Source organism: Ambystoma mexicanum, chromosome 6q, assembly GCF_040938575.1.
Source record: "Ambystoma mexicanum isolate Mex_15411 chromosome 6q, UKY_AmexF1_1, whole genome shotgun sequence".
Taxonomy (NCBI): Eukaryota; Metazoa; Chordata; class Amphibia; order Caudata; family Ambystomatidae; genus Ambystoma; species Ambystoma mexicanum.
This window is the reverse complement of record NC_090937.1, coordinates 690,262,235-690,281,169: the sequence shown is the minus strand read 5'-3', so window position 1 is coordinate 690,281,169 and position 18,935 is coordinate 690,262,235. Positions and strand designations below refer to the sequence as shown.

General features: G+C 44.5%; 1 protein-coding gene across 5 annotated transcripts in view; it reads right to left on the bottom strand.

Moving 5' to 3' along the window:
• Positions 1–18,935, bottom strand: part of INPP4B (inositol polyphosphate-4-phosphatase type II B) — a 3,177,224-nt gene that overhangs the window by 431,802 nt on the left and 2,726,487 nt on the right. For all 5 annotated transcript variants that reach the window (XM_069631181.1, XM_069631178.1, XM_069631177.1 and 2 more), the window contains one exon: positions 4,165–4,282. In XM_069631181.1, coding sequence (XP_069487282.1) covers positions 4,165–4,282 — 118 coding nt within the window. The remainder of the gene's footprint in view (positions 1–4,164; positions 4,283–18,935) is intronic.

The following is an 18,935-nucleotide window of genomic DNA, read 5'->3' as shown; positions in this document are numbered from 1 at the left end:
GTTACCTAGCCTATAATAATGGTTTAGTCAGACCCGCCTGCCCAAGACACCACCCGATCACCTGCCCTACACCATTCCTGCCCACCACACCAGCCTTCCCCCTGGATACCAAGTCCGCCCTTCCCACCCATAGACATGCACACGTTCCGCATGTCGCAGCTAACACACACCTAGCTGTCTATAAGCAGAACCCCATAAACACGAGAGCATCTTGCCCTACCATTGACTACAACACCTCTACATTAGCTAACCCAACCAACTCCCGTAACACTACCCTCATCCCCTCCGATCGGAATTCTAGACTTGGCGCCAGAACCCACCACAGACCTAGCAAAGGCCCTACCAAATCACTCAATAAGATCAACCCTCACACTGTAACACCCATCAACACTATCCATCCCAGTCTTAAAGGAGCTCTCCTAAATGTCAGATCATTAGTCGCCCATGCCTCAGAAGTCGCTGACATTATTCTAACAAACAACCTGGACTTCCTTGCGGTAACCGAAACATGGCTGCACGATGCTGCAGGTCCATCTCTTACCCTAGCCATACCTGATAACTACACCATCCTTAGAGCAGATAGACCGAACGCTCGAGGTGGCGGCGTAGCTATCATCTTTAAGTCCACGCTTGACATCAGACTATCCTCTGCTCCCCCACTCAAATCCTGTGAACACATTACAGTCAAATTTCAAACCTCCCCTAAAAGTACTATTACGCTGCACTTAATTTACCGACCCCCGGGCCCTCCTGGCTCATTTGAGGAAGACATCACTTCACTAGTTGCTGAAAGCTCCAAACCATCAGCACAATTGATTATACTCGGAGACTTTAACCTTGGGTTTAACGACCCCCTAGACACCCCAGCCACTGCCCTGGCCATGGCACTAGAGGAGCATGGTCTCCAACAACTTTGCTCCAAACCCACCCACTCGAAAGGCAGAATCCTTGACTGGATAACTACCCTTAACTGCAACATTACTACGAAAGATCCCACACAACTTATCTGGACTGACCACCACCTCCTCCCGTTTGACATTCTTACCAGCAACTCAGCACATAAAAGGCCTATCATGGCACCTGCCTGCCCTACTAGGAAAAAGAGCAATATCACAGCGGAAGCCCTAATACCTCTGGTGATCCCTACTTTAAACGCACTACCCGCCACAACGGACTTGAACCAACTGGTCAACGCCTACAATGAGTCCATGGCCAAAGCCATTGACATCATTGCCCCACTGAAACTGCGCAAAGGAATACCCAAAGCGCACCTGAACACATGGTTCACCCCGGAGCTGAAAACCCTGCGTCAACAAAAAAACAAACTTGAAGCACTCTGGAAATCAGTGCCTTCTATAAATAACAGAACCAATCTCACCAACATCTCCTCCCTCTACAAAAATGAGATTATACGGGCCAAGAAAGTATCTCTCAATACTAGGATCTCCCAGGCAAGCTCCAGTACTAAGGAGCTCTTTAACATACTAAAGGAACTAGAAAACCCCATTACCCCCACTGACTCTTGCACTAAGGATAAACCCTGGTGCGCAGGGATCCAGAATGCCCTAGCTAACAAAATCTCAGGGCTCCAAACTAAAATCAACAACAAACGACAACAACTCACTCTCGATCCCACCTCCTTCCCCACGCCCCCTCCACCTACTGCCACTAGTTCAGGCTTCACCTTCAAAAAGGTATCCATATTGGAGGTTCAGAAAATTATAGCATCCCTTAAACCATCGAATTGCAAGGGGGACAGCTGCCCCGCACAGATCATAAAAGATGCAGCTAGGGACCTCTCCCCATTTATCACCAAATTAATAAACCTGTCCTTCGCCAACAACATGGTCCCCAGCAATCTGAAACAGTCCTGGGTCCTACCGCTACTAAAAAAAACTACTCTCAACCCTGAAATCCCCACGAATTACAGACCCATTACCACCGTCCCATTCCTACTAAAAATCTTGGATAGAGTGGCTTATTTACAAATCCAGGACTACCTTGAGGCCAATCACCTACTAGGAACTCGCCAATCTGGCTTTCGACCACAACACGGGACAGAAACGGCCCTTGTTGATCTCAAATGCCAGATAGACGAACTCAAAGACAAAAACAAGGCTGCCATCCTTCTACTCCTTGACCTCTCCGCTGCCTTTGACCTGGTCGACCATAAAATCCTGTGCAACCATTTGTCTCTGGCAGCACACTTCTCCCACTCTGCAGTCACATGGATCCAATCTTTCCTGGACAACAGAACCATGCGGGTCTTCTCCCCCCTAGCTGCGGCTGACCCTATCCCCATCACCTGCGGTGTCCCACAAGGATCCTGTGTCTCACCTACCCTTTACAATATTTTCACCAAGCCCTTATTCGACAAGCTGGACAATCTGGGTGTCACCTATACTAACTACACAGATGACACCCAGATACTCCTCACCCTATCAGGCAACTACAACAAGGACGCCAAATGGATCAATGAAGTCTTTTCCATCATTCAGGCATGGATGGCCACACATGGCCTATGCCTGAATGATGACAAGACTGAATTGCTTCTTGTCGGCTCACCGAACACTATCAGTAAACTCTGTCCCGGCTACACTAGCTTCACTATTGACGGTAACACCATACCCATTGCCAAGAGCGTAAAAACCCTCGGTTTCTACCTAGACACGAACATCAACCTAGCTAAACAAATCAACATGACCGCCTCAGCCACTGCCTACACCGGTAAACTAATCAGGGCCTGCAGACCACTGATCTCCCCTAGCAACTGTCTCATCCTAGCCAGAGCACTCATTCAATCTAAACTGGATTACTGTAATAGCCTCTATGTAGGTGCCAACAAAACAGTAATCAATAAATTGCAAGTTTTACAAAATAACGCACTCCGTGCCGCCCTCAATATTCCTAGAAGGGAACACATCTCCGCCACCAGAACTGCCTGCAAATGGTTGTCCATCCAACAGAAAATTGACTTGAAAACCATATGCCTTACTTACAAAGCCCTCAATCATCTTGCCCCACCCTACCTCTCGAACAAATTTACACTAAGACAGAACACTAGAACCACCAGATCGTCCAACTCATTACAACTAACAGTTCCCAAATACTCCCTCAAAAGAGCTGGAGGATCCAGCTTCCCAACTTTGGCATCACAACTCTGGAATTCCATCCCACTGGATATTAAATCTACACCTACTTTCCAACCCTTCAGAACTAAGGTCATTTCCTGGTTAACCAACAAATAACTGTCCTACCACATATGTATGCACTCCGAATGTCCAATTTTATGTATATTGTTTGAATACTATTATCTATGCCCTATCAATACTGTACTATTGTCTTTTACCTGTAACCTGATGTTCAAAGCGCATATATACCCCCGGGTCAAGAGCGCTATATAAATAAATAAACAAACAAACAAACAAACAATATGTATGTTATGATAGCTGTTTGCTGATGATATCACAATTGCATACTTCTCTATTTGCCCTACACTGTTAAACAGCCTCTGAAGAGGGCTCATTAAAAGTGCAAATAAAAAAGACGTCTGCAATTCTGGGGGAAATAGTGCAGTTTCACCAAATGCAAATGTGAAATGAAAGCACCGGAGGACAGAAGTAGTTAAGTGACCAATGCCCCTGGGCATGGGGGTGGGTTTCATCATGAAAGCCGTCTTTGCCTGCTCAATCAATTATAGGTTGCCAGGACATAGTGGAAGCCATAATGGCTTCTGGGTGGCCTACAGATAAGCGGCATGGCATCCACTTTTCTCCCTAAAATGTGCAAACACGCCCAACAAAAAGGAAAATAGGGGGTGAAAATACTCCCAAAGAAATAGGGAACAGATACATGCTTTCCCGCCCCTTGCTTCCGCTTACACAGCTCCACAAACACAGCTGAATCCGGCGATGCTTTAAGTTAAAAATGCATATTTTAATGTGCATTATTGAGTGCAAAAAAATATGCATCACCAACAATATATGATTTACAGTTCAAATCTATGTTGACTGGCCTAATAAATACCACCTTTGGGGATGTGAAAAACATTTGTACTTCCTAAACAATCATTGTACTCCTTACTTCCCAAGATAGAGAGTAAACACCTGTTACTTGGAAGCCCGGTTTGGAGGCATACAATATACGAGTAAAAGGAACATTTACCTTCTTCCAGTTACCACAGGTAGAAAATCCTCCGTCTTGGCCTCAACAATTTTAATTGTAACATGATGCAAGTCTGAAATGCCTACAGACATGTCTTCTAGCATTCCAACTTCCTCGCCTATTGGAAAAGAAAAAACATAACAGACCACATCAGGGACGGACAGTCATGCGTTGAATTTGCAGTCATAATGGAGGGCGAGGGTGGGGCAATACACAAACATTCATGGGATCAGCTGTCATTGTTACCACAACGTGTGTGTGCACAAAGATTGAGTTATGGGTAATGAGTTTCAAAAGAGGAAAAGATATTGTGTTATAATAATTACACAAACAGAACAATAATAGCATACTGGAAAAAGGCTCAAAATATTACAAACATTCAATGGTGGAATAATCGGTGTATTGTGCATAAATATGGACATATTAGAGAATACTCTAGTCACAGGCAAAGGCAGGATAATTCAGAAGCAGGTAAACTGAAGCCCTCTGTAGCTCTTATACAAAGTGGTGAGAGGTTTTGCGAGTTGTACGCCAAAACCTCCGAAAGGTGACAGTGGCTGATGAGCTTAATTTGTTTCTGCTTTTCTAGTTGTGTGTCTATCAGTACATATAATATCGACTGTTGGGTGTCCCCGGGAGTTCCTGACCATCATATCCTTTGTCCTGGAGTCTATCGGCTATGTGTGCTGGGACAGTTGTGCTTTAAATATTGAGTGTCGTTTACGTGCTTATACTGGGTTTGACAGTTTGCAGTGAATGTTGTTTATGTGCTTATACTGGTTTTGACAGTTTGCAGTGAATGTTGTTTATGTGCTTATGCTGGGGTTGACAGTTTGCAGTGACTGTTGTTTATGCGCTTATGCTGTCTTTGACCGTTTGTAGTGATGTTATGTATGTGCCTATGCTGGTTTTGACAGTTTGCAGTGAATGTTGTTTATGTGCTTATGCTGGCTTTGACAGTTTGTAGTGATGTTATGTATGTGTTCATGCTGGTTTTCACAGTTTGCAGTGAGTGTTGTTTACATGCTTATGCTGGCTTTGACAGTTTGATTTGCTACTTATTCCAAGCCAGTTGTTTTGTTTTTATGAAAGAGGGAGTTCTGTGACTTTTGTCTGTATTCCTTTCATTATATTATGGCAAGTTGCTAGATATGGTAGTGCTGTTGTGTTGCTTGTACATTGCACATAAATAATAATGAATACGTAAGTTTAACAAAAATAATGAATTAGTTTGGTCGAGTACAGGGTGCACAGAAAAGTCACCAACCAGCTCCACCACCTCTGTAAATGCCTTCCACTGGAATTCACATTCCAAACAAAACTGCACTCATTCCGTATTCTATTCCAAATCCATACAAATACAGCATTTAGAGGACACTTCAGAATGTAACACGGGTTGCCCATTCGAAACACAATGGCCAAGATTCCGAAAGACTAGTGGCTATGGGATGCGATGCACAAACTACCAGTGGCACTCAAGAACATCCAGTCTCTGAAGCTAGGTCTCCTGATAGACATATTTTTAAACATGTCATTTGTATTTATTTATTGAGGAAACAGTGTTTCAAACAGCAACACTTACAGAGTAACTCAGAGTAGACTTGCTAGTCATGCAGACAGGCCCCTTACAAAAGATTAGGAAGCAATGGAGAATTGGTACATGACCTCTTGGTGATGGAGGCTTGAACAAAACACAGAACAGGGACCGATAAAGAACAAGACATTTAGTCAGATGACTGGGGAGGGATAGTTAAACAAAGATGACACTAAGTCAGGAGGGAGGATAGGTTCAGGCGTGCAATATTGAATGCGAGGGTGGGTGCTCTTTCAAGGTCTTAGAGGTGGAGGTTTAAGGCAGATCGGAATGACTAAACGTTGCTGGTGTTTTTGATGTCAGTAGGAAGGGTGTTTCAGTGCTGGTGAATAAGGAGAGAGAAAAAGTGGAAAGCAAGTGGGTGCACAGTGTGATGAATAACAGAGATACTGAGGGGGGTGCTATGTAGAAGGATGCAAGGAGGAGAATAGCAGGAGATGCAGTGGCCACTCAGACGACGGCAAGCCCATGAATAGATCAGGAGAGAAGAAATAATTTGAAGAGGGACCGTTTGTGTATACATACGCAGCTTGCATGAAGGTGGTGGGGAGAGGTGGCAAGGATTGACGATTTTGTCAAGGAGGCAAAGGAGTAGATAGGGAGGCTTGGGAGGGGGCTCAAGCCACGCTTGAGGCGACTGAGAATAAGGGAGGAGTTAGGGTTTTTGTGAAATCGTGTGTGAGGAGGGGGCAGAGCTTGTGGATGCTAAGAAGATTGATCCCAGCAGAAGAGGCTGTGGTTGCGATGAAGCTTTAGGTCACTGTCCATGCCGTGAGAGATATTGTGAGGAGGCCAAGGAGGAAAATAGAGAGGGGCGACGGGAAGTGGCATTAAAAGGAACGGGACTTTGGACAGGTGAGGAAGGGGAAATACATGAATATGTGGGTATCAGCTGCAAAGTGTAGTAGGAAATTATGAATGAGGAGAGTTTGTTGAGGGAAGAAGTGTAAAACCTGAAGAGCACTGGCCAGGGTGGAGCCTTATGGGACCTCCATTGGGAAAGGTGTAGGATCAGAGGTGCTAGTCTTCCCCAATATAGTGAATGAATGACAAGGGAGCTAGTATGCAATCCAGGTTAGAGCATTTTACTGTATTCCCAGGTTAGAGAGGATTTCAGGAGAGAAAGGGGGTCAACTGTATCTAAAGCAGTAGGGAGATCCAGGAGGGTATTACTCACTTTTGCGGAATGGCAATTTCCCAGTATTATTTTTGCAGCATTTGTTGCTGTATTTCTTTTACTATAAACATGTCAGTGGTAGGTGGGCATATGGTACATAGAAGGAGGGTGTGTGGGTGGCAGGGTGTGGGGGACCTGCTGTTTGTGCTAAGTTAGCAGCAAAATCGACCCAAAGATGGCAGAAGGAAACAAACCACAGCTGGAATGGGTCATTGTTCCAGTGATGCAACTAGAGAAAGCCGCTTCTGAACCCACCATCACCACGCACTCCGGTAAGTCCACCATCCCTGAGGATGGGACTACGGTGGGTGTTGGGAAACGCCACGAGTGATAGCTCTGACACTCCTTGTTCTCTCTTAAGACAAATTAATCAAAAACAAAAATTGGTAAACATTCATAGATCATCCAGGAGGATGAGGACAGAGAGGAGCTTGGAGTGGTGAACGGATGTAACGCTCACCTGTCTGGGACTTGCAGGAGCAGCGTGCAGCATGTCGATGACACAGCCCACAACACGTTGTGCCCTGACCACGGCTAGCACTCAAGGGTACACCAGAGTAGTCAGGGCGAAAGGGATGGGGAGAATACGTGAAGGCTGGTGTTGTGCAGATTGCACTCCCTTGGCACTGTTCTTCTAGTGATGGTGTGGCCTTAAGAGAGAACAAGGAGTGTCAGAGCTATCACTCGTGGCGTTTCCCACCACCCACCGTAGTGGATGGTGGACTTACCGGAGTGCGTGGTGATGGTGGGTTCAGAAGCGGCTTGCTCTAGTTGCATCACTGGAACAATGACCCATTCCAGCTGTGGTTCGTTTCCTTCTGCCTTCTAGTAAGTATTCCAAAGTAAGTCCAGAAAATTGGCTTCTTTCCACGAGCTCAGTTTTAAAGTTCCAGGATGATATCCAGAGTATCTTGATAATGTGAATGAAATCCAAATACCTTACTTGTTTGTTTATTGTTGTGTCCTGATATGTTTCATGTAAAAACAATGTCTGTGATATATTGTTCTTTCTACTGCAGGTCCCTGTAATGGAGGCAATGGCGTGGAGCCCAAGACCATGATGGCAGAGCTCCCAGAAGGGGTTCAACATGTGGAGAGGCAGGTGAGATTACCTTGCTGTCGGTGTCGGCAGCTTCTTTCTTTACAGGTCATGACGTAAAATCCATGTCCGGTGGAAAGGCGGCGGTGGACAATGGTGGTGTCTTCAGGTAAGGGACTGGAAAGAGGCAGAGCGGCTCACAGGAGCTGGTGCAGAGTTGGAAGCTAAGCTCTGAGCATATGCTTGAGGATGGGCAGACCTAATATAGCCCTCCCCATTGAAGATGGATGACGTGATTTTGGAATTCTCACAAGACTTGAATAATTTCCTGTATTGTTCCTTTGGTGGTGGCCATCTTGAAACTGCATCCATCTCCATAGAATGGCCCATCTGCATCCATCCTGTGACTGTGGGGTACTATGAACCATAGGGGCTATATGATGGATTTGTATGCATTCAGGGCATGCGCAAGGGGCTTTGGGGGCCCTAATCATGACATCAGAGGACTGATAATCAGAGAAATGGGTTAGTGCTACTTCAGTGGTAGGGGTGGGATGAGAGGAAATCCTTAAACGATTGAACATAAATACAAGCAAGACTCTCCTCACACTGAAGCCGAGATATAGTTCAGACGGAACTAGTTACTTACATGTAACAGCTGTTCTCCAGCATTGGTATCTTTCATTGATTCACATGCTGTGAATATTCCCGGTTAGGCTGGGAATCCTCGGTAACACGGAGCAGTTTAACGTTAAACTGAAAACCTCAGTCACTTTAGCGCTCTATTATCATTTTGGGTCATACTGCCCGCAGCTAATGGAAAAGGCTCCCTTAGCTCCACTCCTGAAGGCCATCTTCAGATTTTGTTCTAGCATACATAAGGTGGCAGTATGAGCCATAAGAGTGGTAGGCAGGAGGGTCGCATGTGAATCTGTGAAAGATACCAATGCTGGAGAACAGGAGTTAAAGGTAAGTATTTAGGTCCTTCTCCAACATTGGATCTTTCATAGATTCACATGCTTTGAACAGATTACAAAGCAGTACCATGTAACTATAAAGGGTGTAGGCAATCTCCTTGTAGCAAACACTTACCACAGGAAACACTAACCTAACGCAAACAGGCTATGGAGTACCGCTTGGCCGACCTTAGACTCTGCAGCATCTCTGTTTACGCAGTAAAACATTGTGAACGTGTGCACCGACATCCACGTTGCTGCTCTGCAGATTTCCAGAATTGGGAAGCCGGAAAGGAGTGCCGTAGTAGCAGTCACTGATCTGGAAGAGTGAGCCCTGGGTCTGCCAGTGAAGGGTCTGCCCGCCTGCTGATGGCAGAAGGAGATGCAGGATGAAATTTATCTGGCGATAGAAGGTTTTCACAGTGCCTTTCTGCTTCCAGATGGGTCAAATGTTACAAAAAGCTGTGCGTTCTGCTGGAAGGGCTTGGTACGGGAGACAAAGTATTTCAAAGCTTGCACAATGTTTAAAGTAGGGACGGGATCCTCCTGCTGGGGAACTCGGCAAGGTCAAGAATGCTGGCAACACCACAGGATCATTCAGAAAAAAATGTGGATGGCACCTTGGGGACAAATGAATTGATACATAAAACCACCTTGGATTTGTGGATCATCAGATAAGGTGTTTGCAGGTTTTTGCCTGTATTTCGCCTACCTGTCAGGCAGTGGTGTTGGCCACCAGGAAAGCGGTCTTCCAAGACAGGAATTCTAATGGTGCCTTGTGCATGGGCTCAAATGGTGGCTTCATTAGGATGGAGAGGTCTACATTTCATTCAAAAGCAGGTGCTGGCCACTTGATCGGAGCTAATGCACGAAAGAGACCTTTGATGAAGTCATTGATCAGTCTTTGGGACCAAAGTGAAGGTGTGGCCAGAAAAGGGGTATGAAAACGGTTATAACTTGAGATAGCTGCTAAATGTACCTTAATGGAAGAGTGAGTCAAGCTGGTCTGTGCCAAACACAACAAGTAAGGCAGCAGGGCTGCTGGAATGGTGAAAGGGTTTAGCTTCATGAATTTGCCCGATATCTTAAACTTTCTCCATTTGCTGCTGTAACAAGCAAGTGTAGAGGGATTGCGGGGGCCCGCGCTAGTATGCCTTTGCAGTTTTGAGGCAGTGGGATAGCACTGAATTCTAGGAATACAGGAGCCAAGCCGTCAGGTTGAGGGAGGCTGAATCGTGGTGGAGAATGTCTCCTTTCTTCCTGGACAGCAGATGGTGATGAGGGTAAAGTTTCATTAGGGTGGCCGAGGAGAGTTCTAGGAGGTTGGAGTACCAGAACTGCCTCAGCCATGCAAGGGGCACTAAGATAAGTTTGCAAAGATGTTGTCTGAAGACACTTACAACCCCAGCCACCAGTAGAATTGGAGGGAAAGCAGAGGTATTTCCCTAACCACAGGAATGAGAAGGCATCCCCCAGGCTCTCGGGCTAGGGTAATCTGCTGGCCAAAGCTGGTCACTGTTTGTTCTAGTAGTATGCGAAGTTTGGTAAAGATTTGGTAAAAAATGAAAAAGTTATTAAGAACAAAAAAAACAAAGTTGCAGCCTACTCATTCATTTTCCCATAGACAAAAAAGGTAAATATTTGCCGGATCGCAAAGCCTAAACTACTGTACAGATTTGAACCAGGTCCCCTAAAAACATGGGCACAAGGCGTTTACTGGTTAGACCTTTTTGTGGTTTGTGGTTATTCCGTGCAGTAATTTTTAAATATTTGATGGAGAAGGGGGTGCCAACTTCTCCAAAATAGATTGCTTTATCTTGGGTAAATTGTAAAAACTGGGTGTTTTTAGAAATGAAAAAGCTGCCATCTTTGTTTTTGCTCAACGCGAGAGATAGCCGCAGCTGTAGCCGAAGATCTCAGGAAATGAAGCGCTGGAAATAAGCCATTTGCAGGTCAAAAACATGCAAATGCCATCAGTCGAGGGTTGGGGGTGGCAAGTGAACACCAAGTGAAATTTGGGAGTTGGAGAGGGTCTAGGGACTGAGTTCGTAACACAAAGCTATGGACAGAATAGCTGCGAATAGCTGACATTTGAAAGCAAACTGTCACGGAAACAGCGTGTTTTGTGGGAGGAATGGGGGAGGGATGGTGAGAAGGCCATCATGGGTGTGTGGGAAGCAGGCAGAGGAGGGGGACACTGGGTGAGGGCCTTGTGGGGGGCAGACATTTGCGGCTATATTATAACTACAGATAGCCAAGTTTATCTGAAGTTCTGAACCCATGGCTAAAGGAAAAAAGGTAAAAAAACAAAATAGATTTTTTTACAGCTATAGTGATGTCTGGGGTGAAAAATCACAGGCCATGGCCAAGGACTTAATAGGCATCCGGGTCTCCCATCAATGCAGTAATCAGGACCAGCTCTTCTCAGCTTCAAAGCGAGGAAGAGGCCAACCCCCTTAGGCCATGTTGCCTAATAAATTAACCCAATTTACAAGACCACTTAGAGCAACTTCGCCTGATGGGGCTGGCCCCTTCTTTGCCTTGAAGCTAAGCAGGGTCAGTTTATATTGGACACATCTTTACCGGTTGCTCCTAGTGATGAACAGAGTCTGGGGCAAGCTTTTCAATTTAATACGGAGGAGAAGATGTATCGGGGGGTTTATGGGTTATAGTTCCTTAATTTGGTTAGTTCTATGTGTATGTTAAATGCAAATGACTGCTTAGTAAGCTTAGATATAGGTGATGCCAATCCTAATGGGTGCTTTAAGTACATAATATTCATATTAGTCATCTACCCAGTGTGAGAGCAGATCTATTGGGATGTGATAATATTGGAGGGGTGATGGTTGAACTATTGGTGACAATGCAGGCTGATATGATGTTTAATATGATGTTCAATTTGGACTGATGTCTTTCTAATGAGAGTCGGAAGGTGGGATTGGGAAGAAGTTTAAATTTGGTTGGGTTCTTGTGGGTTCTGACAAATTGCATGCTTGGTAAAATATATGGTGGAAAATTGGGAAATTGATTTGGGTTCAATGTGTTATGTTAGGATTGAATTGAATATTTGTCGGTTTCTGTTACGTTTTAGTTGTTTGGAGTTGATTTGATTTATTAAACTGTATGTGGTTAACAGGCTTATTTTACCAGCGGGGGCCAGAGGGGTAAGTTGGGGGGAGGTTTTTTGGTTTCATATTCAGGATACTTTGGGCCTCATTACGACCCTGGCGGAAGACCATGGTGCTATTAGCACCATGGTCCATGCCGGTAAGTTACCGACTCCGCCATGGAGAAAGGGGGAATTACCACCCCATTACAAGGTTGGCGGGGCAGTAATTCCCCCTTCCTCCATGGCCCTTCCCCATTCCCATTTTTGCCCCATAGGGCTCAATGGGAATGGGGAAGGCGCTAAGTACGGTGCCGCAAATTGCGGCACCGTAATTAGCACCGAGGTCCGTTAGCGGGTCCCTACTTTAATGGCTGGTCTACACCAGCCGTTAAGGTTGGGTCCCGCAAAGGGACCTCGTAATTAGGCGCTAATAGGTTAACAGCGCTGCAGCCTTTTACGGCGTCGTTAACCCATTAGCGCCTGGGTCGTAATGAGGCCCTTTGAGTTAAAGTTATTTAGGAGAGGAGCCTAGGTCTTGGGTCCTCTTGGTATGTTCTGTTCATCTTAGGCTTCTTGCTGTTGTTCTGTCTTTACTTCATGGGTGGGGGCTTAAGGCTTATCTGTACATATTTTGTTTCAAGCCTAGTAGCTTATTCTGAATGGGTGGAATGTGATGTGTGTGTGTTAAACTGGAATTATCTCGGCATGGAGGATTTGAATATTGTCACTTGGAATGTGAATGGTTTAAATAATGTGAGTAAGAAGAAAGAGATCCTGAGATATTTGGATGATTTGAAAAGTGACATATGTCTTTTGCAAGAGACACATCTTGTACAAGGAGAACATGAGAAACTGGAAAAAGGGTGGATTGGAAAGGTTTATGGTTCCTCATATAATTCAAAATCTAGAGGTGTGGCTAGTTTAATACGTAGGAATGTTTCAGTGCAGGTTTTGACGGTGAGATCGGCTCAGGAAGGACGGATAATTGTATTATTAGTTAACATACAAGAAACTAGGGTGATTATTTGTAACATATATGCACCCTCAATTGATGATGGCACATTTTTTAGGAAGGTTGCACAAATTATTCAAGATCTAGATTCAAAGTATATTGTACTGCAAGGGGATGTTAATGTGGTGCTTGATCAGGATTTGGATAATAGTAAGTACAGGGTGCGAGGAAGCAGAGATAATTATTTATCTCTGATATATTTGTTGATAGAACATAATTTGAAAGACAATTGGAGGTTGGAACATCCAAATGTCAGAGAATATAGCTTCTACTCCGGGGCTCATGAGGTTTATTCTACAATTGACATGTTGTTGATGGCTGGGCGAATGGGGTGAACTATAGGACGAGCAGAATTGGCAATATTCTTCTATCTGATGATGCGCATGTCTTGATGCGCTTGAAATTGGATTTTGTGGTGCATAGAACTAATTTCTGGAGAATGAATACTGCTCTTCTGCATGATGAAAAATTGGTAGAGACTTACTACTGAAATAGAAATTTTCATGATGGAAAATCACAATGGAGAAATACAAGCACAAACTATATGGGAGGCGTTTAAATGCACCATGAGAGGGATTCTGATTAGTTTGTCGAGTGGACAGAGGGAAAAATATGACGAAGGAAGAATGGAGCTGGACTCGAGGATTTGGGAGTTGTCGAGAGAGGTTATGGCGAATCCGAGACAGGATGATAAGGTAAACATTTTGCAGAAACTAAGAAAAGATCTTAAAACCCTGATTAAAGATAGGGTGGAGAGAAATGTATACCATCAAAGGTGCTCATATTATGAAAAGGGTGAGAAATGTGATAGGTGGCTGGCTTATAGGTTGAGGAGGAGGGAATCAGAGAGATCCATTACTGCAATTCGTAATGAGAATGGTAGGCTTACTTATCAACCGTCAGAGATTAATGAAATTTTCCATAAATCTTATAGTGAATTGTATCAGAACGAACAGAATATTCATGGTGATGGTGCACGATTTCTGCAAGAGATGCAGATTCCTGAAGTCTCTCAGAATGATTCTCATAAGCTTGAGGAAGACATTTCAACTGAAGAGGTTAAAAAAGCTATTGGTAAACTAAATTCAGGAAAATCGCTGGGACCAGATGGGCTCCCAGCGGAATTTTATGGACTACTTCCTGATTCTGCCCTGAAGTTGCTTAAGGATATGTTTGAGGCTTCATTGGCCTCTGGGTTTTTACCTCCTACAACTAGACATGCAACGATCTCAGTTTTCTTAAAAAAGGGCAAAGATGAAACTTCCCCATCAAGTTACAGACCAATCAGTTTCATCAATACTGACAACAAACATTTGTCAAAAGTGTTGGCCCTAAGGCTGGAAACAATACTACCAAATTTGATTCACTGGAATCAGTCAGGCTTTGCTAAAGGCAGGCGAACATCAAGAAACATTAAGAATCTGATTCAGTTCATATCTGAAGCAAGTGACTCTCAGAATGACATTGTAGTGCTATTGTTAGATCCGGGAAAAGCGTTTGATAGGGTGAACTGGGATTATCTATTTATGGTGTTTTGGAAGATGGGGTTTGGAGAGAGGTTTGTATCTTGGATTGAACTATTGTATGCTGATACTACTACGGATATTAACACTAATGGCATGAGGTCTAGATCTTTTAAACTGAAAAGTGGGATGAGGCAGGGATGACCACTTTCGCCCCTGTTATTTGTGATCGCTATGGAGCCCTTAGTGGTAGCTTTGAGATGAGTTTGTAGATTGCTGGGGCTGGAGAGCTGGGGTTTAGAGCAAAGGTTGTGGTTGTTTGCTGACGACATGCTGCTGGTGCTCAGGAAATTGGAGTATTCGGTTCCAGCACTTATGGAGATTCTGTCTGACTTATCAATTGACAGGTTATAGAATACATTGGTCTAAATCCGAAGTATTGCCACTAACGCCGTCTTGTGACAGACAGCTTTTGACGTCTTTTGGTTTCAAATGGTGTGCAGATAGAATGAGATATATGGGAAATGGCTGGCACCCAATATCATGGGCTTTACAAATGAAAATTTGAGGGTTGTTGTCTGTTCTGATTTTAAGGTTGATTTAGAGCAATGGGGTTTGTTGAATCTCTCGTAATTGGGGTAAAGTTAATGCTTTAAAGATGACTGTGGCTCCAAAGATCAATTATGTACTGAGCATGCTCTCTGATGGTCAGCCCCAGGTATTGGAAGGAGTTGGACAGACTGATGCAAGAATTTATTTGGGATCATAAACAGTCCAAGTTGAAGCTATGGAAAATGCAACTTCTACTAGAGAGAGCTGGGTTAGGAGTTCCCAACTTTAAGGCTTACCATTTGTCATTCATGTTGATCTTTTTGTACCTTTTCTTAAGGATGATCCGGGTGAGTGGGTGGTGGCCAAGGCTAGTTGTAGTGGACCTCTTTCGCCTAGAGCAGTTTTATCCATGGCTTTTGGACCTAGAAGCGTTAAGAAATGGATGACTGAATTCCTGAGAGTTTTGTGGAGGCAGTTGTGTGAGTTATTGAGGGTGGATGCTTTATTGGACCCATGCTCATCGATATGGATGAATCCAGGAATTAGGATTAATGGCAAACCGATGTTCTGGTCGGACTGGTTCCTGGGCGGAATAAAGTGGATCTCTGATGGGAAGTGGTTACCAGCTAAAGAACTCCAGGGAAAATTTAATATTGTGAATTTTTCAGTAAGTGATTATCGAAAACTCAGGAAAGCTGTGTGATTGTTGGAGTTGAATTCGGGGCTGGATATAGATCTTTTCACGAATAATGTCGCACCAGGTGTGATCGGTTTGGCCAGCAAAATGTATCGTAAAATTGTTTGAGAATAAAGGAAATGATTGTCTGAAGGATGATTGGAGTCATTGCATTGGTTGTGAGATCTTGACTGTGCAATGGTCAAATATGTATTAGAATGTTAGGCTCTGCTCACTGAGTCTTGGTGAAAGATCACGGCAGATCAAAATTCTAAATTGGATTTATTGTACACCTGACGGATTGTGGAAAAGAGAGAGGACTGATAGTAATAACTGCTGGGCATGTGTTCATGAAGTGGGGACTTTGGAGAATATGCTATGGGATTGTTTGAGGGTGAGAGGGTATTGGGCTGAGTTTGGTACATTGTGTGAGGAAGTGCTTGTTGAAAACATTAACTATGACTTCAGAACTTTGGTGCTGGGATTTAACTACAAATCAGAAGAAATGGCTGTTTCGTGGTGCGATGATTGGGAAAAAAATTCAAGTTGGAAATCTACATTACCTGTGAAATCGGATGCATGGATTAAGGGGATGCATGAATTGGCGGATAAGGAGAACATTATTTATAAAAGGGAGCAAAAATTCTCCTTGTTTGATAAGATTTGTGGGAGATTGTTATTGCTATACTAGACTTTGAAGCTCAATGTACATATTTGATTTGAAGGGCGGGTGTGGAGAGGGGGTTGGAGTGATATGTTGGAGTTTTGGCGTTTTGATACGTGATTAATTTGACTAAGATGTAGTAATGGTGATTGTGGGCTATTGGATTATTCTTGTATATATGTATATATGTGTATATTATATATGTTTTGAAATCAATAAATAAATATTCCAACAAAATAAAAAGATACAGACCACTGCCTCTAGCAGATCTTTCCAATACGCATATTAAGACCTGATTCAGTGTGAAGGGCCCATGTAATCCCTGTTCCGGTTCTCAGCCGGTTTAACACTCATTCTTTAGTGATGCAGAGCATGTTAGTGGGCATGCCTGCACCTTGGACAGAGGCTACCACTCATTCTTTAGTGATGCAGAGCATGTTAGTGGGCATGCCTGCACCTTGGACAGAGGCTAACATTATGCTTGCACAGTGTGTGTGCAAACCAATCAGATCCCTTATTGTGCCACTTCCCTAAATATGGTTGCTTTCGTTGCATCATCTCCCAACTATGGCTGTGATTTTGCTCTGCCTACGGCTCATGCATGTTCGTGGCTCATAGGAAATCAAATATTGTCAGATTTGACAGTTCTCACTTTTGTGCTTTTAACATACCTTTCTCAAATATTGTATTCCTTTAATTTCTATTTATTCATTTTCTTTTCTTATCATTGCATCACAAATATTCAATCTTCATAATCCTTTGCGTTTAGTTTTGTACAATGTTGTCTTCATCATCACTATTAGTATCGACACATGTAGTTTCTGCATATTAATAGGCATAGTCAGAATCCTTTCATTATAAATAGGCAAATAGTTCTTGATGCTTTTGTGGCAGTTCCTCTACAAACATAGCGGGAAGGGATTATAGTGACAACTATTACTGGATTTAGCATGATCCTCATATGAGCTGCCTATTTTTGCTCATGAATATTCCCTGTCGTCAGGCTGGAATCCTTGGTAAAAGGAAAACAGTTTCACTTTCACTTAAAAACTGCATTTCTCCTCTAAACCAATCAGTGTCCTCTGGGACATACTGCCCCCATCCAATGACGTCCTCTCCCTAAGCCCCTCTTCTGGCAGCCATCTTCAGATTTGGAAAGCATGTAAAGTGGCAGGATGACCAAGAATAGCCGCAGACGGGATGGAGGCAGGGTTTGCATGTCAATCCATGCCGGAGAACAATAGTTACAGGTAAGTAACTTAAACCTTCTCCAGCATGGGGTCTGGCATGGATTCACATGCTCATGAATAATGAATACATAGCAGTACAACATTAAACAACCACGGGAGGTGGCAAAGCCCAAAAGAAGCAATACATTCTTACCTCCAGAAAGCCTCACCTCAACCTAACAGGTTGCGTAGCACTGCTTGGCTGACTCTGGACTCCTCCCTAGAATCCCTGTTGACGCAGTAGAACCTCGTGAAGGTGTGGGTAGACCTCCACGTCACATCCCTGCAGATGTCCAGCAGGGACACACCAGACACGAACACAGCCGACGCAGCAATAGCTCTAGTGGAGTGGGCTCTGGGATGGCCGGGCAGTGGTCGGTTCGCCAACCGATAATAGTGTGTGATGCAGCTGGAGTGCCACCTTAAAATGGAAGCCTTGTTCACAAACAGCTGTGAAGCCTTCCGAAACATCTTTGTGCGTGTCACGTAGAACCTCAGGGCACGAGTAAGGTCCAGTGAGTGCAAGGCCCTTTCCACTGGTGACAAAGGTTTCGGGAAAGAAACAGGTAACACCAAAGGTTAATTGAGGTGGAATTCCGACAGAACCTTTGGCATGAAGGAGCGGTGCATACGCAGCACCATCCTCGATTCATGGAAAGTCATGTATGGTTGCTTGCAGGATAGTGCCTGGATCTCACCCACCCTTCTGGCAGAGATGATGGCCACAAGGAAAGCCTTTTCCGCGAAAGGAACTTGGAGGGGCCTGGTGCATAGGCTTGAGGGGGCACCCATGATCTTTGTCAGAACCACGTTGAGTTCCCATGCTGGCGCAGGAGCCTTCACCGGTGGGAAAGATCGAAAAAGTCCCTTGAAATATTCCTTGACAAGTCGATGGGACCAAAGTGAAGATTTTCCTGGGGATCTGGTGTAGCGGGAGATAGCCGCTAGATGCACCTTGACAGACGTGTGCGCCAGTGCGGCCTTGGCCAAGGATAGCAAGTACGTAAGAACCTGCATGGCCGTGACCCTCAGAGGAGTAATCTTCTAAGATCGGGACCACCTAACGAAAAGCTTCCACTTCTGATCATAGCACTTCAAAGTCGACAACGCCCTGGCCTTGGTGAGGACCTCCCTGCAGGCCGCAGGCAACTCATATCCTCCGAACTCTAGGACTGCAGGAGGCAAGCCCTCAGGTTCAGCTATCCTGGGTCATGATGCAGGATTGCGCCTCCTTCTCTGATGAGAAGATCCAGAAGCACTGGCAGCTTGACCGGCGGCAGCGACGCTGACAAGGCTGATA